This window comes from Trichogramma pretiosum, unplaced genomic scaffold, assembly GCF_000599845.2.
Source record: "Trichogramma pretiosum strain Unisexual culture from Peru unplaced genomic scaffold, Tpre_2.0 scaffold2, whole genome shotgun sequence".
In the NCBI taxonomy this organism is placed as follows: Eukaryota; Metazoa; Arthropoda; class Insecta; order Hymenoptera; family Trichogrammatidae; genus Trichogramma; species Trichogramma pretiosum.
The window spans coordinates 1478311-1497742 of NW_019641687.1; the positions used below are offsets into that span (position 1 = coordinate 1478311).

Below are 19432 nucleotides of genomic sequence, written 5' to 3' on the forward strand. Positions count from 1 at the left end.
AGGGCAATTTAGCACTCATACGCGCAGAATCCATCACATCTAAAAGTACGTGCAAGACGGCCAAAGCCAACAACTCTGCGCGATCGCACACTCCATTTTCCACGCACGACTCGCCGCGGCACGACGATAGAGCGAGAGAGCAGCGTCCAAAAAACTTTTATCTGACGCATAACGAAGTGCGCGCTACGTATTTTCGATTTTTTTCATTCGCTCCATCGGTGTTTAAATGTCATGGGTCAGCCAATGCTGCGGCACATCGCGTCCCACGAGATAGACGACCATATATAACAGCGCGCCGCCACCATATAGGGGCAATATGTCATTCGACGAGTCGATCCAACTAAATATTCTCCGCTCTGACAAGTAGAGCTTGCAACAATACACACAGGCGTGAGCGCTGGGTCACGCGCGCTACAGCACGTTCATTTTTCAAAATCATCTTACAAAAATGCGAAGCGTGTCGAATTTGATCTTGCACTAAAAACAAGTACAGCATTTAATTTGTTCAATTGTTGATGTAGATATGATTATTTCAGTTTCGAATTGTGTTGATTGAATCAATAAGAAAAAACATTTCAATGATGAAATGCATTTTCATCATTGAAAAAAAAAGTAAAAAACATTTCAATGATGAAATCAAAAAATTTGAACATTATAAAAAAATTTTTATAATTACGCAAAATTATTCTTGTGATTAACGCAAATTTTCATTAAAAATTCGATCAGTGAGCATGTAGTCTCCTGCATCCTAACTTATGTACAATGTCACGGTGCATAAAGAATATGTTTCCGCATCGAAAAGTTCAAGCAGTGTACGCTGATTCGGTACATTAAATATAAATGTGCATGTGTGCACGAGTTGTACTGTTTAATTTACATAGCTGGGAGGGTAGAGATGCCAAAATCCGTAGCCTAATTAAGCGCTAATTAAACAGAAAATTAATAAGATCGCTATAGAGCTGCTATGTAGAGTGTGCGCCCTGGTGAGAGAGAGAGAGAGAGAGTTGCGCAATGAAATCCTATAAGCCGCATCGTGACCTCCACCTCCAGCTTTTCTGTTGGAGAACGAGGCAGGGAGAGGAAGAAAGATAGAGAAAGAGAGACTACTGCTTCCGTCGTGGCATGACAGTGCTCATTACTATACTCTCCGAGCTATTCATTTTGCCCAATGGGATGAGTTGGCACAATAGAAGACTGATTTTCCTGAAGCTCAATAATATACTTATAAGGGTTTACGCGTTTTAGTATAGAGATATGTATTTACACATTTTTTTAACTGAATTTAAATTAATCCAATGCAAGCTGTGCAAGAAGCTTATACACATTTTTTTCTTATTTTCGCAATCATTGATATAGGGTAAAATTTTGTTTTTCAATAATTTGCCCTGAATAAATTTTTGACATTATCTGCCCGAGTCATTAACGCTGCACTGAAAATCGTAGCTATTTCTATCGACGAGCTGTGCGCAAATTAATTGAAAACCCAAAGTTCATTGCACATCGGAGCCCGAGCGCGCGATCGAAAGTCCATAGAAATGACTGCTCTGCGACTATTCTTAAAACTGCCAAGGTCGTCGGTGAACTAATTTAATCAAAACCTCGACGAGTCTCAAAATCTTGAAGAAAAGAGACCCCGAAGCTCGCCAGATACACAGTCTTGTAATCTACCGCAGTATTTCTTTTGTTTCATGCTCTCTTTCTTCGGTGCTGCACAGCAATCGTCAATGGATCGAGGAGGAGGAAACTTTCGGACAACTCGCTGAGTGAACGTTTGGCTCGAGGAAAAGAAAAGCGAGAGAGAAAGAGAGAGATATAGGATGAGTCGAAATGGAAATCTCGCGTCCAGCTTATCCAATCAACTAGACTAGGCTGCTTGTCGATAGGCCATCCGAAAGTTTCTTTAATCAAGTATTTGATCAAGACCAACGGCTTTTTGTGCTTGCCAATCCTTACCTTAATCTTCGTGCTTTTTAACGCATCTTTTTGTTATGCTCCTACGTAAGCGCCTCCATCGCCGATCGACTTTGATGGGAAGGCAATCTTTACAGACATCGTTACACGGCCCCCCTCTTTTTATATTCAAAACTTTTTACAATACTTGACTAGTTTTTAAACGTAGGATTCTAAGAGAAGATGCGTGTGCGAATTGATTGAGCACTTTGCTCGCTCTTGTATTCGACGAATCGACTTTACATCGGCCCTGAATGAGAAACTAAACGAACGGGAATCGAACTTTAGTCGAATATCTAAGCAAGTCTGAGGATTCAAGTTTTGGCTGTTTCCGAAATAACCGACTAAAAATCACGAATAGTTTCAAGCAATTAAAACTTTCAAAAAGTCAATAACCGCTAGAGTATAACTATTTGAATGGATAAGGTGAAAATGTGTTCTATATTAATAGGTAGCTTTATTCGTTTCAATAAAAACAGTAATTTCAATGCACTCTGTACCAGCAATATTAACATATAAATTGTATATGCTAGTATTGGGAAGTAATGTTTACAATTTTTAGATTCGGTAAATACACACATTTCTGATGGTTCTGTGCTTTTTTTCGTGTACTTCTAATATCTATTTATTGTAAATACAGTTCCCAGTAAGGTAATTAATTTATTATTAGAATAATTTTTTTTCATAATAATAGAAAAGAAGTTTTCTTCTTAGTTTTCAAGGCTTAAATATTGTCTATCATGCGAAATTTAATGATAAAAAAGAAAATATGCGCGCTAACTATTTATCAAAAAAGTTTTTAAAAGTTTTGCAATGCGTGAATGGGGAAAGAAAAATGATACACAAATTTTCAGTATTACGCTTCGAGTCACGCCTCAATTCATCAATACCCATATAGCATTTAATATTTCACCGATATTGTGAAAGCATCGAAATATCAAAATAATATTCGGAAATATTACAATTATTAAGTGAATATCGCGACACCANTCATTCAATAATAAAATATCTGGAAAAATTTATTTTTTGCTCAACTACTTATTTCTCATCATATTGTTATTATAATATCCTATTTTAGGCTAAACGCGATAACATTTATCTTACCAATTATTGTCTCGAAAAAATCAATTAAAAGTTTGAGTACAAATTTGCAAAAAAGAAGTACGACTCGAATGACTATAAACCAGTACGACTATACATGCCCGGCAGTCATACCGTTGTTTTAGTTCGGCCGCAGATTGCTATGATTTGAGCAGTTCGATCGAGCAAGATACACGAACACACAAAGTGAGACAAGCGAACGCGACGAGCGAGCGCGAGAGAGAGAGAGAGAGACCGAGACACACGACGCTGTAAAGAGTCAAGTGTATGAGTGCCCAACACTATACGTAGCGATTGTGTTACGCAGTAGAGGGGAGCGAACTCACTCTTGGTAGTTGGTACGGCATTTCAATCTAGCTCGCCTCGCAAGAACGCACGTAAACACGCATAGACTTGTAGGACGACGCGAGACAAAGCGGGACGTTCTGTTACTCGACACAGCAAGAGAGCGAGAAAGAAACAACGAATCTCCGTGGAGAATCAGTCGAATCTCAACACCAGTGCGAGCGTCGAGACCCGCCGCGGATCAATCTAACCTCTATTGGCTTTGGCAACTGGAAAATCAGAAGGTATTTATTGAATTTATTTCTTTTTTTCTCTTGGATCTGCTTTACAATTCATTGAATAAAGTCATATTAGTGAGAGTTTGAATTTACAATCATATTGTTTCATGAGAATTTATTATATATACATTGAGAAATTCAAGTAAGCTAAGGCGCGCATATGTGTACCGCAGTGTTTACCGATAGTCCGTGTCGTATTCCTGCATGATTCGAATATGTCCGTATCGAAGTGTAATACGCATACGACGATGACGAGGCTGCTGTATTCGTTTGTATGCGCCGAGGGCCTTGAACTGCAACACGTATACTCACACATACACGAGACTCGATCAGTGTGCCGATGCTAAATTAACGAGCCCCCAACAACAATGATCTTATATCGGACTTTTTTTTCGTTTTTATGCGTGCTTGCGAGAGAGCCTGTCTCTATACTGTGTGTATATAATATCCGAGTCGCGCTGATTCTTGCGTCAGGTAATTGCACACCGAGATCTATGCATCGATCGCCGAAGTATGTTGAGGCTACTGCTGGAAAACAGCGAAATCCGAGTTTGGCCGACGAGCAGCGCAGACTCCGCTGCACTTGATTTGCTAGGAATTGGGCAACGATTGGTTCTTGGCGCGGATAGTGCTGGTGCTCTGCGACGAGAGATTTAGGCCGGTGCGAGTCGACGCGAGGGACAATTAGGCCAACAACACTACTAAACTTAGCTATGGAGAGCGAGAACGATTCTGGTCCGATTGCTGCTGAAAAATGGCGCCGATCAGAATTTGACCGTTGCGTAGGATGTTATCAGTCGCGAATCGTCGAAGTTAGCACGTCCTCCATACGACTCGAATGAATAAATTTTGGTTAAATTTCGGTTTGTAAGTAACGAAGATACGAAAAGTTAGTTGACACTCGAGAGGAGAAAGCCAGTTATAATTGTTGTAAACAAAACAATATCCCTGATCGACGTGTCGAATCGATTACGCAGCCTCGGTAACTTATTGGATGATACAACCCGTTGAGTTTAGTTAGCTCCCGACCGGCACACAGATCGAACAAACGAGAAAACGATTCCAGCAGTTTTTCTATTTATTTTGTACCGACAAATAAAGTTTCAAGCAAGTTGTCGCGCGCGACCAGTTTCGAAAAAGAAAATTAACGGCCAATCAAATCCACGATGAATCAAATAGGTCACTTCTAGACGAATAATGGAATGTATGCCGGTAAACCTTACGTCCACATCCAAGCTTGGCCTAACTACGCGCGCGCGCGATACACACGTAACTTTCCACAATTTTCTTTCTTTCTTCTCTTGTCACTTGAAAATATAGAGTTACCCAATGCTAACGTAACGAGCCATCGAAAAACAATGATCTTACTTCGGACTTTTTTTAGTTTTTATGCGTGCTCGCGAGAGAGCCTGTCTCTATAATGGGTGTATATAATATCCGAGTCGCGCTGATTCTTGCGTTAGATAATTACGCCTCGAGATCTCTGCAGTGTATACAAAAATCGGATCGGATCGATCTCTCTCGTGAACTGATTGTTAAGAAATAATAAGATATACATAGAAATTGCTATTATCATGATTTTAAACTAGGACTTCTGAAAATAATACAAAATCGATCGAAAAAATCTCCTTTCTTGGCTCCTTACTTCCACTTAAAAAAGTTGTGATATAGACCCAAACCCAGAGTTTAGTCGATAAAAATAGTTAGTAGGCATCGAATATCATAGTACAGAGTGACCTAACTTGACAATTATATTAAAAGTAATGTTTGAACTGCTTTTGAGACTCAAGTTATTTATTTTTTTTTTATGTTTAGATATGTGGAGCATCGTGGAATTTGAAGACGGCATAATGGCTGTTCCGTCTCTGTGGCTGTCGAATTCTAAAAAATTTTGCCAGTATCCACTGAGTACTAAAAAAGATGAAATTTCTAAAGCTGTTCGTCAACTGCATAAGCCTACTGATGATTGGACATCATACGAAGTAAAACGTATTTTTTCAACAGCTGGTAATCCTTAACATTACATATATTAATAGAAACGATCTTTCATTAATATACGAGTAATTTTTTAATGTTTTTCTACAATTTCTAGCTACTTATAAAGATGCTATGCGGAAAGAGTCCTTAGCAGTAGCTTTAACAGACTGTGAGGACGATAGTAAATCAAATGAGGAGAGTCAAACTCAAGTATCAACTCAATTGAATAAGGGTTCCAATAAACAAAATGTAATATCTTCTTCAAGTGATGATGAAGATGAAGATGAGACCACAGAAAAAAGATTAAAAAATGAAAAAAAACTGCCACCAATGAAAAATACAGAAGCGGAACAGTTATCAGTAACAAAAATAGCGTCGACTTTGCCACAATTTAAGCCGATACCAAAGTTGAAGTCAGACCGTGTTGTTGATCGTGAACAGAATGATTTAGATTCAAATCAAAATATCGCGAAGCCGAAGGTCAAGTCCAACGAAAGTTATAATATTATGGATAAATTGAACTATATCATCCGTAAGTATTTTTATATTCAAGTTAACTATTCGATCTATAAATTAACATTTATATGTAACCTAAATTTGTAGAAATGCAAGAAGAAAATGCAAAAAAAACTCATAGGATTTTACTTGAATTAAAAGATATTCCAAAGTTGATTCTCGAACAATTAAAAGAAGTTTCTCTGAGTAATAAGAATGAAGAAAATTCAAATGAGAAGGATTTATCCTCGCGTTTTCCTTTAAAAACTGAAGAAGAATTATCAGCATTTGAAGGACTGCTAGAAAATAATAATATCAAGAAAGAAGTGGTAAAAACACCTTTTTTCATAAATTAATAAGCTTTGCAGTATTTTCCTAAGAAGTATTTAATTTTTCTTATCGTTGTAGATTGATTTACTTGCCAGAAGAGGAGGAAAAGATGTTGCTACGCTTACCAACAATATTTTAGCCAGAGTCATGGTTGACCAGCTAGCTAAAAATTTTAGTTTCAAAGGGAAACAAAAAAAAACCGCTTTTTCGTCTTTTGTATTGTCTAACTGTATTATAGGTAAGAAACTAAGTTATATTTATTTTCTATTTTACATTATTTTACTCATATGATAGTTAATGATTGTGTTCTTATTTTAGCTGCTGTCATGAAAATGTTCCCTGAAGCAACAGAAACTGCAGTTGAATTGAAAATTGGATCCTGGTTAGCCAATGCACCGTTTCGGCAGAAAAAAAATGATCAAAAAACTGAAGAAAACGACGGCAACGAGAAATTTGAAAAGAAAAATAAAAACGAAGACTAATAAGTCGATACTACTAGTTATCTAACATTAAGGTCAACTGAAAAATGAAATAAAATTTTCATTTTTTCATATTTTCTTTTGAGTTAACTGCTTTTACTGACTTAACATAATTTTTGTTTTAGAAACTTAAATATTTAAAAAAATGTTTTAAAAACCACTATTACTAAACATATCTAGATTTTGAAAAAATCATCATTATGTTTAAACATTGTCAAAATGATAAATTCAACACAAATAAATAGAATTTACTGAATTCAAAACTATTTTTCATTTTACTACCCGTAAAATGACAATGTTGCAGTTTATAAAGATTTTCAGTTTTGTAGTCATAGTTTAGTGATCAATTATAGTATTTTGTTAATGTTTTCTGATGTTAGAGTATAAAAATTATTGTGCCAATGCCTTGTACTTGTGCTGATTTAATGATTCTATACTTGTAATCTTGAGTGTTCGTGCATTAACTTTTCATTTCTTTTAATAATATCAAAGCCAAGCTTTTGATTTTATTTTTGAGTTGATAAAAATACATTGACACGAAATTTTACAATAGAGTTGTTCAATCAGTACACGTTCCAGACATAATTTCTACAATAATTTTTATTAACGATATCATCACTATATGAGAGTACTGCAACATTGTCTTAATATATTCATTCAATTGAACATTAATATCAATATATCACTGATAAATATTCGATTAGTATTGTGCGAGTATTTATGAAGCTTTTGAGTATATTATTTTAATATTTACATCATATTTTAGCTCAATCGCTTCAACATTTTTGTTATATTAAGAAATTATCACTGTAATACCTGTTAATGATGACAAAATATTGTTACAATGGCCTGGAAACATTATTTAAACTCCTTTTAATATTTAGTTTACATTTGAACAATATCACCTAATTATTATCCAAAGAAAACGAAAATATTTCTGAGATATTTCATTGTATTTATGTAAATATTAAAACATTACAACTAAAATATCTAGCCAATATAATTGTAATATTAAGTCGATATTACAGGTAATATTACTACGATAGAATCAAAGCGGCCAAACAATTTTTCCATGATTATCTTGAAATATTATTCTGATGATAGTATTGATATTTCACGATACGCTATCGATATTGTAACGATGAAAAATGTTATATGGGTATCAAAACATTTTGTATAAGTTATTCATTTTGAAGCTCGAATTCACTTGACGCCCTTTATACTCCAATATTTCTCATGGTGTGCATACGAAAAGACAAATCATATGGCCGATACAAGGTATATCAGAAAAGGAAGAAAAATAGCTGGTGATGTAGATAAATAGAGTTCTGAAGGCTCAGCGTGAAAGTGGTATATATTAGTTAGGGGAAGCGATAAATGAGACTTGGTCAACCAGAAAATAGGCTGTGTTTCAACTCAATCTATCATAAGCAATTAAACGTTTGTATGCAATTGTGTTTGTAGGCGGGTTGAATTGTTTAAAATAGTACCCGATCTATGCTACGTGGGCAGCTCTTCTGGTTTGTATATTTCGACGATGCTCACGAGACTATCTCTATTTTAAAAACAGATAAGTTCCTGTAGCGAAATAATTCTCTTTTTTTCAAACGTTTCCAAAAACTTGTAATGACTAGATCTAACAAATGGAGGTAACTCTTACATCAGAAAATTATTATGCTGCAGTTTTAAAAAAGAGATTTTTCCATGCATCGTCGATTCTTTCATCATAAATAGTACATTACGGTACAAGGCTTCGCCTCGGGACAACTTCACGCAGTGGCGGAACTTCAACTTTCGCCCCGCGTGCCGTATACTATTTTTCTTGATCCCCTGGTCGAAAGTACGCGGTTTCGCCATCGATTTCGATGGCAAAAGTTGTACTTTTAGCCACTGTTATTTCGCTTTTTTTTCACTGCGCGCAGTTTCGTCACCTAGAAACCATATATTGTTATTAGAGGTTTTAGTTCTGATAATCAATCTCATTTATAGTCCTATCGTTTATAATAAGTAGCGAAATGAGCAAATATGTTATTGAAAATGCATTTTTTCCGTCCGCATAGCAGCTCTCGCGCGAGCAATATTCACTATAATCGTGCGCGAGTTCGCGAGTATTTTTATGAAGAAGCTAATTTTTTAAGAGTCCTCTATACACACTCGGTCGGTAACTATATTCGCGTATTTTGTACCCATTTTTTTCATTTAGTATACAACCTATGGTCTTGAAATTTTGTGGGAGTGATCATGAAACTGATACAAATGTGCATATGAAGCTATTTTTTCAGATAATTGAAAAAAAAATTGTTACAATATTTATATGAAAAAATAGCTTCATAGGCACATTTGTATTAGTTTCCTGATCACCCCCACAAAATTTCAAGACTAATGGTTGAATAGAAAATGAAAAAAATGAGTACAAAATACACGAATTAGTTACCGACTGCAGTGTGTATAGAGAAGCCTTAAGGATCAATCGGAACGATGCGCTTAAAACCATGATTAAAACAGCTCCGAGCATCAAGCAGAGGCTCAGTTTGAAGCCAAGTTGGCTATGAGTTTTTACTTTGTACCTCTCTTTCGTGCTCTAATTGCTATTGAAAAAATATGATGATCGAACTCCAAGTTTCGATAAGCTATGTTATATTCACGCCCCAGTTGTAATTATTGTTCAAACGACTCGTCCCTTTGCAAGCTTAGTCAATGGATCATTATTTTATTACTTGAATGAGCGATATAAATAATTTTCAGCGACCGAAGACTCCGACGATGAAAATGAAATTTGTCGGAAATTCGAAGAAGAAGCTGATTTTATTAGGCTATAGCCGGTATATAAATGTTGAAATGTAATAAAATCATTGGGAGTAAATTCAATTGTAAATTCTACGACAAATACTCCTAATACTTTTAATGATTGTACTTTTGTTTAATGAATGATTGACCGACGCAGCACATTAGGGCTGCGCTCATTATATAATCGTCGGGGTGTCGGCGGCGCGAGGAAAGAAGGGAGGGGAGCCGCCGCTCGGGTGATCAAGCCGCCGGTTTTGATGGCTAAAAGACCTCGTGTCTGTTGGTTTTGTTGGACAAGAGAGGGAAGGACCAATAGTCGTGCAGTTAGGTGGAGTCTCAGCAGTGAGGTCACGGCCGCTGAGTTCGGAGAAACGTACGTGTCTTGTAGTGGTATTTCCCTTTCGAACCACCATAGCTTGGTGACTGTATTCTATACTATCGACCCTCGATCTTACCTCAAATCGGCAAGATTGGTTAGGTACGTTTGTTTGAAGAGCTTCTGCCAGAAGTCACTAGACACTCGGCCTCGTCGTTTGAGCGGCCAGAAGTTAGCTGTTGGCTGTCCAAAACTTTTTGCAGACCATCATAAAGATGTGCGACGATGATTACAACAAATTTTTTATTGATTTTTCCAATTTCGATTGCTTCAATGAAAGCTTCGATTCCGAAGCAGGCCAAGAAAAATTAGAAAGATTGAAGAGCATGCGAGAACAAGTCAATTGGAAGATTGAAACCAACTTCCAGATCTCCGAGAAATCTTTGCACGGGAAGAAATTGAGTGGTTGCTCACGAGGTCCGTGGACGTCCGTTCTACCGAGTTTATCAGGTTTGTGATAAGGACAGGATACAAAGACGAGCCCGATCTCGATGACGATGGCAAGCCACTGTTGTGTCGCGTCACACCACTACATAATGCAGTTAGATACCCCCTTAACACCAGACGTCTCGGATTCTTGGTTCGTGCGCTTTTTATAATTTATGACAGATTTGATGTCAACTACACCACCGAGTCCGGCCTGAGTCATTTTCATGTGGCCTGCATCACTGGCCTCGAACCCATAGTCAAAAAATTCTTCAAGTTCGGGCAGGATAATAAGTGCCTCGTGCAAGAAACGGGTATCTCGCCGCTACATTTGGCTGTGTGCCATGGCCACAAGAAGGTAGCCAGATGGCTGTTGAGCTGTGTCAACGAGACGGGATCGACTTCTTTGCATCTTCCTTGCCATAGGCCCGATAACGACTCGGCGAATGCGTTATTAGAGTCGAGTTACAAAAAATATCAGCTGGTGCACATCAATGCTCAGGACAAATCGGGTCGAACCCCATTGCACTGGGCTCTGCACAAAGACGCTAAAAATATGGTCGAATGGCTGCTTAGAAAAGGCGCCGATCCGAATTTGCCCGATAAGAATGGATCGACTCCTCTACACGTGATATGTAAAAGAATTTGTTTCATGTGGTCGATGACAGACATAAAAGATCATGACTGGATGGAAAATACGGTACAAAGTGGGATTCGGTGGAAAATATCGCGAGAAGAAGTGGAACATGATAAAATAATGGAGTTATTTTTACAAAAAATCGACGAAATGCAGCTGACAGTAAAATTGGATGCCGTGGACCACAAGGGTAGTACACCAATATATTATGCTCTTAGATTTGGTAAACATCGAATTGTTGAGGTGCTATTACGAAGAGGCGTGGATGTGAATTTAGCCAACGAAGAAGGATTGACACCTTTGCACCTCATTTGTAGTTTCAATGTCCACTTTCTGGAGACATTGTTCCAGATCAACGACGAGATTCAGCAGACGGTGCAGGTCAATGCCGTGGACAACAATGGTAAAACACCATTACATTATGCTGTGATCAGAGGTAGCAAACAAATTGCCGAAGCACTGCTGAGAAGAGGCGCGGATCCGACTTTGGTTACCGCAAATGGCTCGTCACTTCTACACTTTTTTTGTCAGAGCCGATACAACGCTGAATTGGAGGAATTACTCTTCAACGATGATAAGCAGCAAATGGTACAGATCGATGCAAAGGACAAGTTGGGTAATACGCCATTGCACTTGGCTGCAGCCAACTTCGAAGATACGCGACAAATCGAATATCTGCTGAGAAGGGGCGCCAATCCGAACATAGCTAACGCAGAGGGATTGACCCCGCTGCATATTATTTGTTGCGGAAAGTTGGATGATGACAGAATAAAGTTATTTTTCAAAATTACCGACGATATCCAGCAGGTGGTGCAGGTCGATGCCCGAGATAAGTTGGGCCGTACACCACTTCAATGCGCTGTGGCGAGCCTTTGGCCGAATACTGTTCAAGTTCTCTTAGATCGTGGTGCTGATCTGTCTATCTTCGTTTTTCCCACTATAGAGGATTTTGACAAGAAATTTGGCAAAAAATATACCTACTTGCGTATATTGGAATTAGCATCTGGTGCTCTAGCAGTCGTGGAATGTCTTGAGAATGGAGGATATGATCTGAATCGAAGCGACACCTTGACTATCATTGAATTTTTCATCAAGTACGGATTGTTCGAAAAGTCGTCGGATCTTGAAAAATCTTTTTACAGTGACGAAGAGTTCACGAGCGCAGCAAAAAAAATAACGATCATTCCAAATTTGTCGCTTTACGATTTAATGCAGTTACGGCCCGAAGAGGAGGAAAAACTGCTCACATACATGGATTACTTCAAGATCGAGTCATATTACAACTTGGATTTCATTCCCCAAAAATATTGCGATATGTGCTTAAGGCACCTATGTGAAAAAATGTCGAGAGGATATTTTCAAAGGTTAGCACTGGATCCTTTACGGGAGTTGACGCGTGACCGGCTCCCAATTCCCTGCTACGAAGAAATAATCGAGAAGCTGAAGAACGAGGAATTGTTCAGAATATGCCAGGCAGAAGAAATCCTGGCGAAAGAAAAGGAAGTCAAAACATGTGAAACCGTTTACAAAGGTATTTTATTTTCTTTTTCATGAATATTTTTACCCTTTAAATAATAATTTTGATAATTTTTCTGAACTTATCGTTTCTTTTTTTCAGGCAAAGAAGTTGAGAAATTATAAATTTGTCACCTCTATTTCCAATCGTGAACTATTTTGTTATTGTGCAAGATTTATATTGTGAAATAATGTAACATTTTAAGACATGGAAATAAAATTAATAAAGTTAATTATATAATTAATTATTAACTATATTAATCAATCAAATCGATGATAGGAAGTTGGCCGTGAGACTGCGCGAGGCCGCGTGAGACGTTTTCTTTTACCACCTGTATTTAGTCAATATTGCATTTTTTAGGGACTATGAATACACTATTTTGTGTCATACTTTGGCAGGAATCAATTTACCGAGTCAGAGATATCGTATCTTTTATGGATTTCAAATGAAGACGTTAAGACGTTTTCGCGGGTTCTCGAATCGCGGTTCTCGTGTGTAGGACTCGAGGAGAGCGAAGTGACATTGCTCATCTGCCATACTTACCACACACGCTCGATTTTAATGTAAAAAGTATTGTTGAGATAAAGTTCTGAGGAACGATGATTGAAACTATTGGGTGCGAATATAATCTTATACCTTATATTAAGATAAATCATTGGACTGTAGAAGGACACGAATATCATGAAAAATCATAAAAAGCTTGAGTGCAGAGAAATGATTTGCAAAAATAATAACATTTAATAATGAGTCGGCGTTTTTCATACAAACCAGAGCATTGTTATTTTGTGTAATGACGTATGTTTATGCACGCAAAGTAACGGAACTTTACTCAGCCTACTACTCGTGAAATCTCAGAGCAGAATCCGGCTGCAGAAGCAGCAGTAGTAGCATTGATGTATGTATATATACTATTTAGGTAGCTTTACTCGCGAATGATAATATGATTTGACTCATTAGAAGTTTCATTAGAGCTTTGTTTACCGCGCCAAGAGACGAATGAAAAGCAGCAGTTACAACATCCCCGGAATTCGGTAAAACTCAAGGCGGCTAGAGAAAATATATCCTGCGAGGACAAAAGTAAAGGTTTAAGGCAGCGCGCGGGCGCGTGAGTCGTAACTATGCTAATTCCTAGGCGCAAGCTCCAACGACTTCACGGTACATAGTTGAAAGCTTCGGCTTGAATTTTAGATTAGGAGGGGATTCTTCGGACGAATTCGACTTCGGACAAGTCAGCCCAACTACAGCCGTGCTATATACGTATGCATAATTAAATTTAAACAATCTTCCTCTTGACGATCTTTCGCCGCGTTTGAAAAATATTTGAGCGACTACAAAAAAAAAGGAAAAGAGGAACACAGCGTATCCGTCGCACGGAAAATGCTCGCGATCGACGCTGCAAAATAATGGAAAGGCTAACGCAGAACAATGTGAGGATATACCCTCGAGGTAGCTGCGCGACTTACAGCAACAATGAAGCCGGAAAATTAAATTGAAGACTATATCGCGAAATTCTCAAAATAACGATCTTTTCATTTCTTTTACAAATCGTTCGTAAATCAGGCATATTTCTAAAGGCGCGTTAATGCATCTCGTGTTGGGCAAAAAAAATAAAATCAGCTGAAATAACAAAAAATGATTATATAGTACTGATAATTAAAGTCATACCAACCAGGATCGCGCCAAGCGCATTTGGCCTCGCTACACACATACAAAATGGAATAATTTTTCAATTAAAAAGTGCCAATGATCGAAAGCGCTGGCAGCGGCTTTGCCGAAATAAAACTGCTCATGTAAATCAAGATGCAAATGAAGCAAAGGGGTCGAAGCAGCCCCAGTGCCACTGCGCCACGGATGCACGGGCTATGTACAATCTATATAATACCCTAGGACGGGTCGCACAGAGTGCCGCGAGGGCCATACCACACATTTGTGTACGAGTACACGTGTAGGTATACGCAAGCATACACACACACACACATACACACAGAATAAGGGAAGCCCGATGCGTCGTCGTCGTCGTCGTTAAAATTGGCCTACGATATGAATAATAAAACGGTTAACACTCTCGGGCACTAAACGCCCGCAGGAGACAATGACACCCGTACTCGGTTGGGCTACTGGTAGTGCTGCTGCTGCTGCTACACGTGCTAATGAGTCATCTGCATCTATATTGGCCAGAAGTAAAGCTTGACGATGCTACCGCGTCCCATGTATACGCGTATACAGACTAATACGCAGCGCCCAGTATTGTCTATTATATACATGTGAGAGAGTCAAGACATTATTCTCCGCGTGTACACGCTTTTGTAGCGAGCGCACTTGAACCAAACAATCGGCCTCCAAGAGTGTCATTCTTAAAGGGGCTTTGCTTGCGCCCTGCCCAGACAACCATAATTTCTAATTTGAATATCTGGGGTGACTGTACTGCGTCACGCGTGGGAGCTTTGCAAACTAAATTTCTTCCTTTGCAACATTCATGAGTATTTTTGTTAAAAATGCCCATCGTGTATTTTTAAATCGAAAATCCATCCTCCGATAACGTATGCATTCGTATACAGGTGCACGGGCAAAGCTCGCTTTCGCGTATAGGTAACTACGAATCTTATTCGAATGGACACTGACACGCTGGGACGAGAACGAGCGAGAGGACGAGCACAAACGAAAAAGAAAAATATTCTCTACGCGCGACGCAATCAAAGGCGAAAGAGCAAATTAATTTTTCCGTTTGTCTATAAAGTACATATTGTATGTATGGCGAGCAGGTGAGCGAGAAATAAAGGACGACTCTAACGGCTGGGTGTCTGTCTATGCGTGTGGGTGTGGGTGTGTGTGCGCAAGCGCTGGGCTTTGGGCGCGAGCCAGTGGCCGTCCTCACGAAGATGCACCACAAACATTGTATAATTAGTCGAGGATTCTGCCAGCCAGCAAAATCGCGCGCACCGGACCGTGAATAAAGCTCGACGCGGCCGCCGCGGTGGGCACTCCTGACTGCTGCTGCTGCTGCACTGGTTCACGCTTCGCATGACTCGCCCTCTTCACGCCAGGCTGCGTCAAAACGTTTTCAATTTTGACGCGATTCCACAGCTACCACAGCGGTTATTGTTGTTATTGTTTTCATACTTTGTTTTCGCTTTATTTTTCTCTCTCTCTCTCTCTCTCTATCTCTCTTTCTCTCGTCGCTTTTCTCGCTTTTCTTTTCATATAAATTTTAATCAAAGTTGTTGTGTTTAATTACATTTATCATTTTTAGCCGGCTCTACCTGATTCATTATTATTTCAGACGATAAGATTCAAAAAGTGATGAAATTAACTATATTTAGTGTTTATTCCAAGAACCATAGAGCTGGCTCGAAGTTTTCAACAAATTTCCTCTGTATCCTTTTATTATTTTATAACAATAATGTAATATAATCTCAGCTGAAATTTGCCACTAAACGGAGCTCGCGAGACCTCGAAATTCCCTCGGGTCGTGAAAAATGCATTCGTTTTTCATGCTTAAGCCCGATCGTGCTTTTTTGCGCTCTTTACCTTTTTACCCATAGGATTTCTCCCGAGATAGAGGATAAGAATATAACCGTAATAGGTGTTTCGCGATTTCCTGTGCGAGTTGCCAGTGATAGATCGACAACATTTGCTGATATAAGCATGTCAACGCTTGATTTATATAGCATATATCGAGTTAAAAAAATCAAAAGAAAAATTTATTTGGCTAAAGCGAAGTTTACAATATCGTTTCACGTGTTTTTTTATAAGTTCTGTTTTTAAAAAATTTTCACGCTTGTCTAATATATTATTAAACATTTTCAAGGCAGCTCTCGACAAAATACACCATGCACAAAAAAATGCCAACTACAGATAAGCAAAGAGAATGGTTGGTAGCGAAAGTTTGGTATAAGGTATTTGCAAGAGACTGCAACGCATGCGGCATGTCTCGCTCCTCCTCATAATAATATTTAATCCGATCCATTGCTTGGTACAGCGAATCGCTCTTAACTCAACCTTCGAAATCCTTTAAGACTTCTTCTCTCTGATACTTTGCGACTGCAGACTATACTTTTAGAAGCGGTGAAATACACGGATAGGGATATTCACTATTTCGTTGGTGACACTTGCAAATCTTTTTCAGTCATTTTATTCTATATTGATTTCAAAGTATGCATTATTTAACATAATAATAAAATGTATTGACGAAGACGGTGAGTCAGGAATAAACAGCTTATAATTTCGAATTTTAATTTATTTTCTAATTTTTTTCTCGTTTGATAAAAATTAAGATATACTTATAAAAAAAATTACACACAGATTTAAAGACAATCAAATTATAAAAAAGTGTGAATTCAAGTAGAGTGTTGAAATATGTATAACTCAATAAAGAAACCTTAACTCTCAATCTTGATCAAATTAGCCTTCGACCTTAAGACGTCTCATAATCCCAGGTTTACTGAGATATTCTAATCACAACATTAAACACAGCGGATTTCAGTACATTATGCAAGGTTGTTTGAATTTTAAGTGAACGAACAGTCGAAGATTACTCTGCAAGTAATTATATGCAAAATCATGTACAATGACAGTAAAATTCAATTGCTTTTACGGTTCTGGTTTCTGGCAAGAAACAAAAGTCCTTAGTATCGTCTGTAACATTGTTAAGGAGATAAAAAAATACGAATTAATTTGGTCACACATTTGAAAGTAAAGTACACATTTTCGGGAACAGCAAAATGGACATTTTTGCCGTCACTGACTCATTGTTTGTCTTTTGAATTTTCATTCTCTGTACGAGCTGACATCACGACTTTGCCAGATGCAAATTATTCTTGACGCACGAGCATACGTGTCGATTTGAATAACGTTATACAATGAACTATCGTAAAATAATATTCAAATTTCTTTCACTTTCATTTATTTATTTTTTTTAACCCTTATATCTTGAAATTTATAATCACGAATCATTTTGGGTGGAAGAAGTTTTCGACGGAACAGCACTTCTTGTTCTATTGACTGAGATTATAAATACATAGGTATAATAATTCGCAGGAACTTATTGAAGTAATAATTGAAGTTGATAAAAGTATTTGACGAAACGAGAAATATCGATTTCAAAAGAACCCTTTAGCGATTCATCATGCCGGCTCCTATACAGATGGATCCCTGTACGTTTTCATGATCTCGCCTGCACCCGCAGTACTTTTCGGATTTTTTTTTCTGCTGCTCGAAAACTCAGTTATACGTATAGTTATATATGCCTCGGCTTCCGCGCGGCAGACCTTTATCTTGCCGTGTCTTCTTATTCTTCGCGCTCTCCCGCCTCTCTGGCGCGCGCAGTTCAGGCGAAACTTTTAATGTAATTGCCGCGGGACGTGCAAACCGCTGATAGCGTCAATCGCGAACTCCTGGGATATCTCTCGCTCTGCTCTCCCTTCTTCCCCGTGCTACTCCCAGGCTGAACCGCTGCTACTGCTGCTGCTTCTAGCTGCAGTCCCAGCAACGGCAACAGCATCGTATAATACATCGGAAAAACTGCTTTATTCCAATCTTTTGCCCTCGCGAAAGAGGAGCTTTTGTAATTTTTACCCGAATACTTATTAAAAAAGTTTTTGCGTTTCTCTCGCTAAAAATAAGTGGCCCTGTTTCTTTGTCTCTCTTAATATAAGTTTTGTGTATTCCGTGTTCTCGCTGTACAGGCTACAGGCGAGCCAGTTGATATAAATAATTTGTTTTATTATTGTCAAGCAAAAGTAACAGATTTTATCTCAATTAGCTCGGATCTCGAGCCACCTTGCATAAGAAAACTTTTTCGGTTTTGTTCAGCTCGGCGAACGCTGGTATACAATTTTTTAAAGAAAACATTACGACTCTTGAGCAGAATTTTTTTTAAACATAATTTTCTCAAAAAGTTGGCTTTGCACGAGTTATTTTTCTTTTTTCGTTTTCCAAGGGGGGTAACGATTTCAAGCAATAAATATAACTCTGTAGGCAAAGTAAAATCTTATCCACACAAATCACGACATTCGAGTGCGGGAAAAATCCCCGATAGTCTGTATTATCCAATTTGCGCATCCTAGCTCGGAACGAGAAAAAATCACCCAGACTGCCGAGAGAACATGTACGTATGCATACGCAAGGCCCGCGGAGAGAACACACAATCCACTAGAATTTCGTACTAATCGTAACAAACGATGTACTGGCCTACAGACTGCAGCCACACACACACACACACATGCATAGATAGGCACCAATACCAAGGCATTGTGCCTCGAGGGTTGTTAAATGACATTAGCACACGGTTCATTTAAGTTAGATAAAGGCCAAATATACATGTAGTCTAGTTGCAGCTGGTGTAGGCAGGAGTAATAGTAGCGAAGAGATGAATTTACTTGATTCAACGAGCTGACGGATGGTGTCGAGATACAACGTATTTAGATGTACGTCTATGTGTAGCTATATACGCGCATGTATACTATATATGGCATGACTCGAATACGTATCGGTTGGCATCGCATCTCTCGTTTGCTTTGTTGTGCCGAGGGTTTGATTACACCAACGGCTTATACTCGTATGTGTGAATGACTGGGCCGAACACCTTAAAGCTCCTGAGCTTGTCTTCGTATAAGATTTTCCCGTTAATCTTAATGTTACTGTATCTTTGCCTGAAATTTGTGCGGTACAACAATCTCTGTAAATTTTCTAATTGGCTTTTTTCAAATCCTTTCGTTCGTATTTTCAAATATGTTTCATTATAGATCACCTGAATTACACGCCTACAAATAGCATAAATCTTATATGTAGTTTATG

At 38.3% G+C, this 19432-nt stretch overlaps 1 protein-coding gene across 1 annotated transcript; it reads left to right on the plus strand.

Annotated features, from left to right (window-relative positions):
• The first annotated feature begins 3477 nt into the window (after window positions 1–3477).
• On the plus strand, window positions 3478–6898 carry LOC106655007. Its single transcript, XM_023461508.1, has 6 exons — window positions 3478–3620; window positions 5430–5621; window positions 5707–6123; window positions 6195–6415; window positions 6495–6654; window positions 6735–6898. The coding sequence occupies exons 2-6, from the start codon at window positions 5432–5434 to the stop codon at window positions 6896–6898; spliced, it is 1152 nt and encodes a 383-aa protein (XP_023317276.1). The 5' UTR covers window positions 3478–3620; window positions 5430–5431.
• Window positions 6899–19432: the final 12534 nt, after the last annotated feature.

Bases quoted from the DNA above. Each gene is read 5' to 3' on its own strand.
- LOC106655007 (XM_023461508.1), top strand. From the start codon at position 5,432: ATGTGGAGCATCGTGGAATTTGAAGACGGCATAATGGCTGTTCCGTCT. The intron at 6,416-6,494 runs GTAAAAACACCT...TTATCGTTGTAG, and splicing joins ATAATATCAAGAAAGAAGTG to ATTGATTTACTTGCCAGAAG. The intron at 6,655-6,734 runs GTAAGAAACTAA...TTCTTATTTTAG, and splicing joins ATTGTCTAACTGTATTATAG to CTGCTGTCATGAAAATGTTC.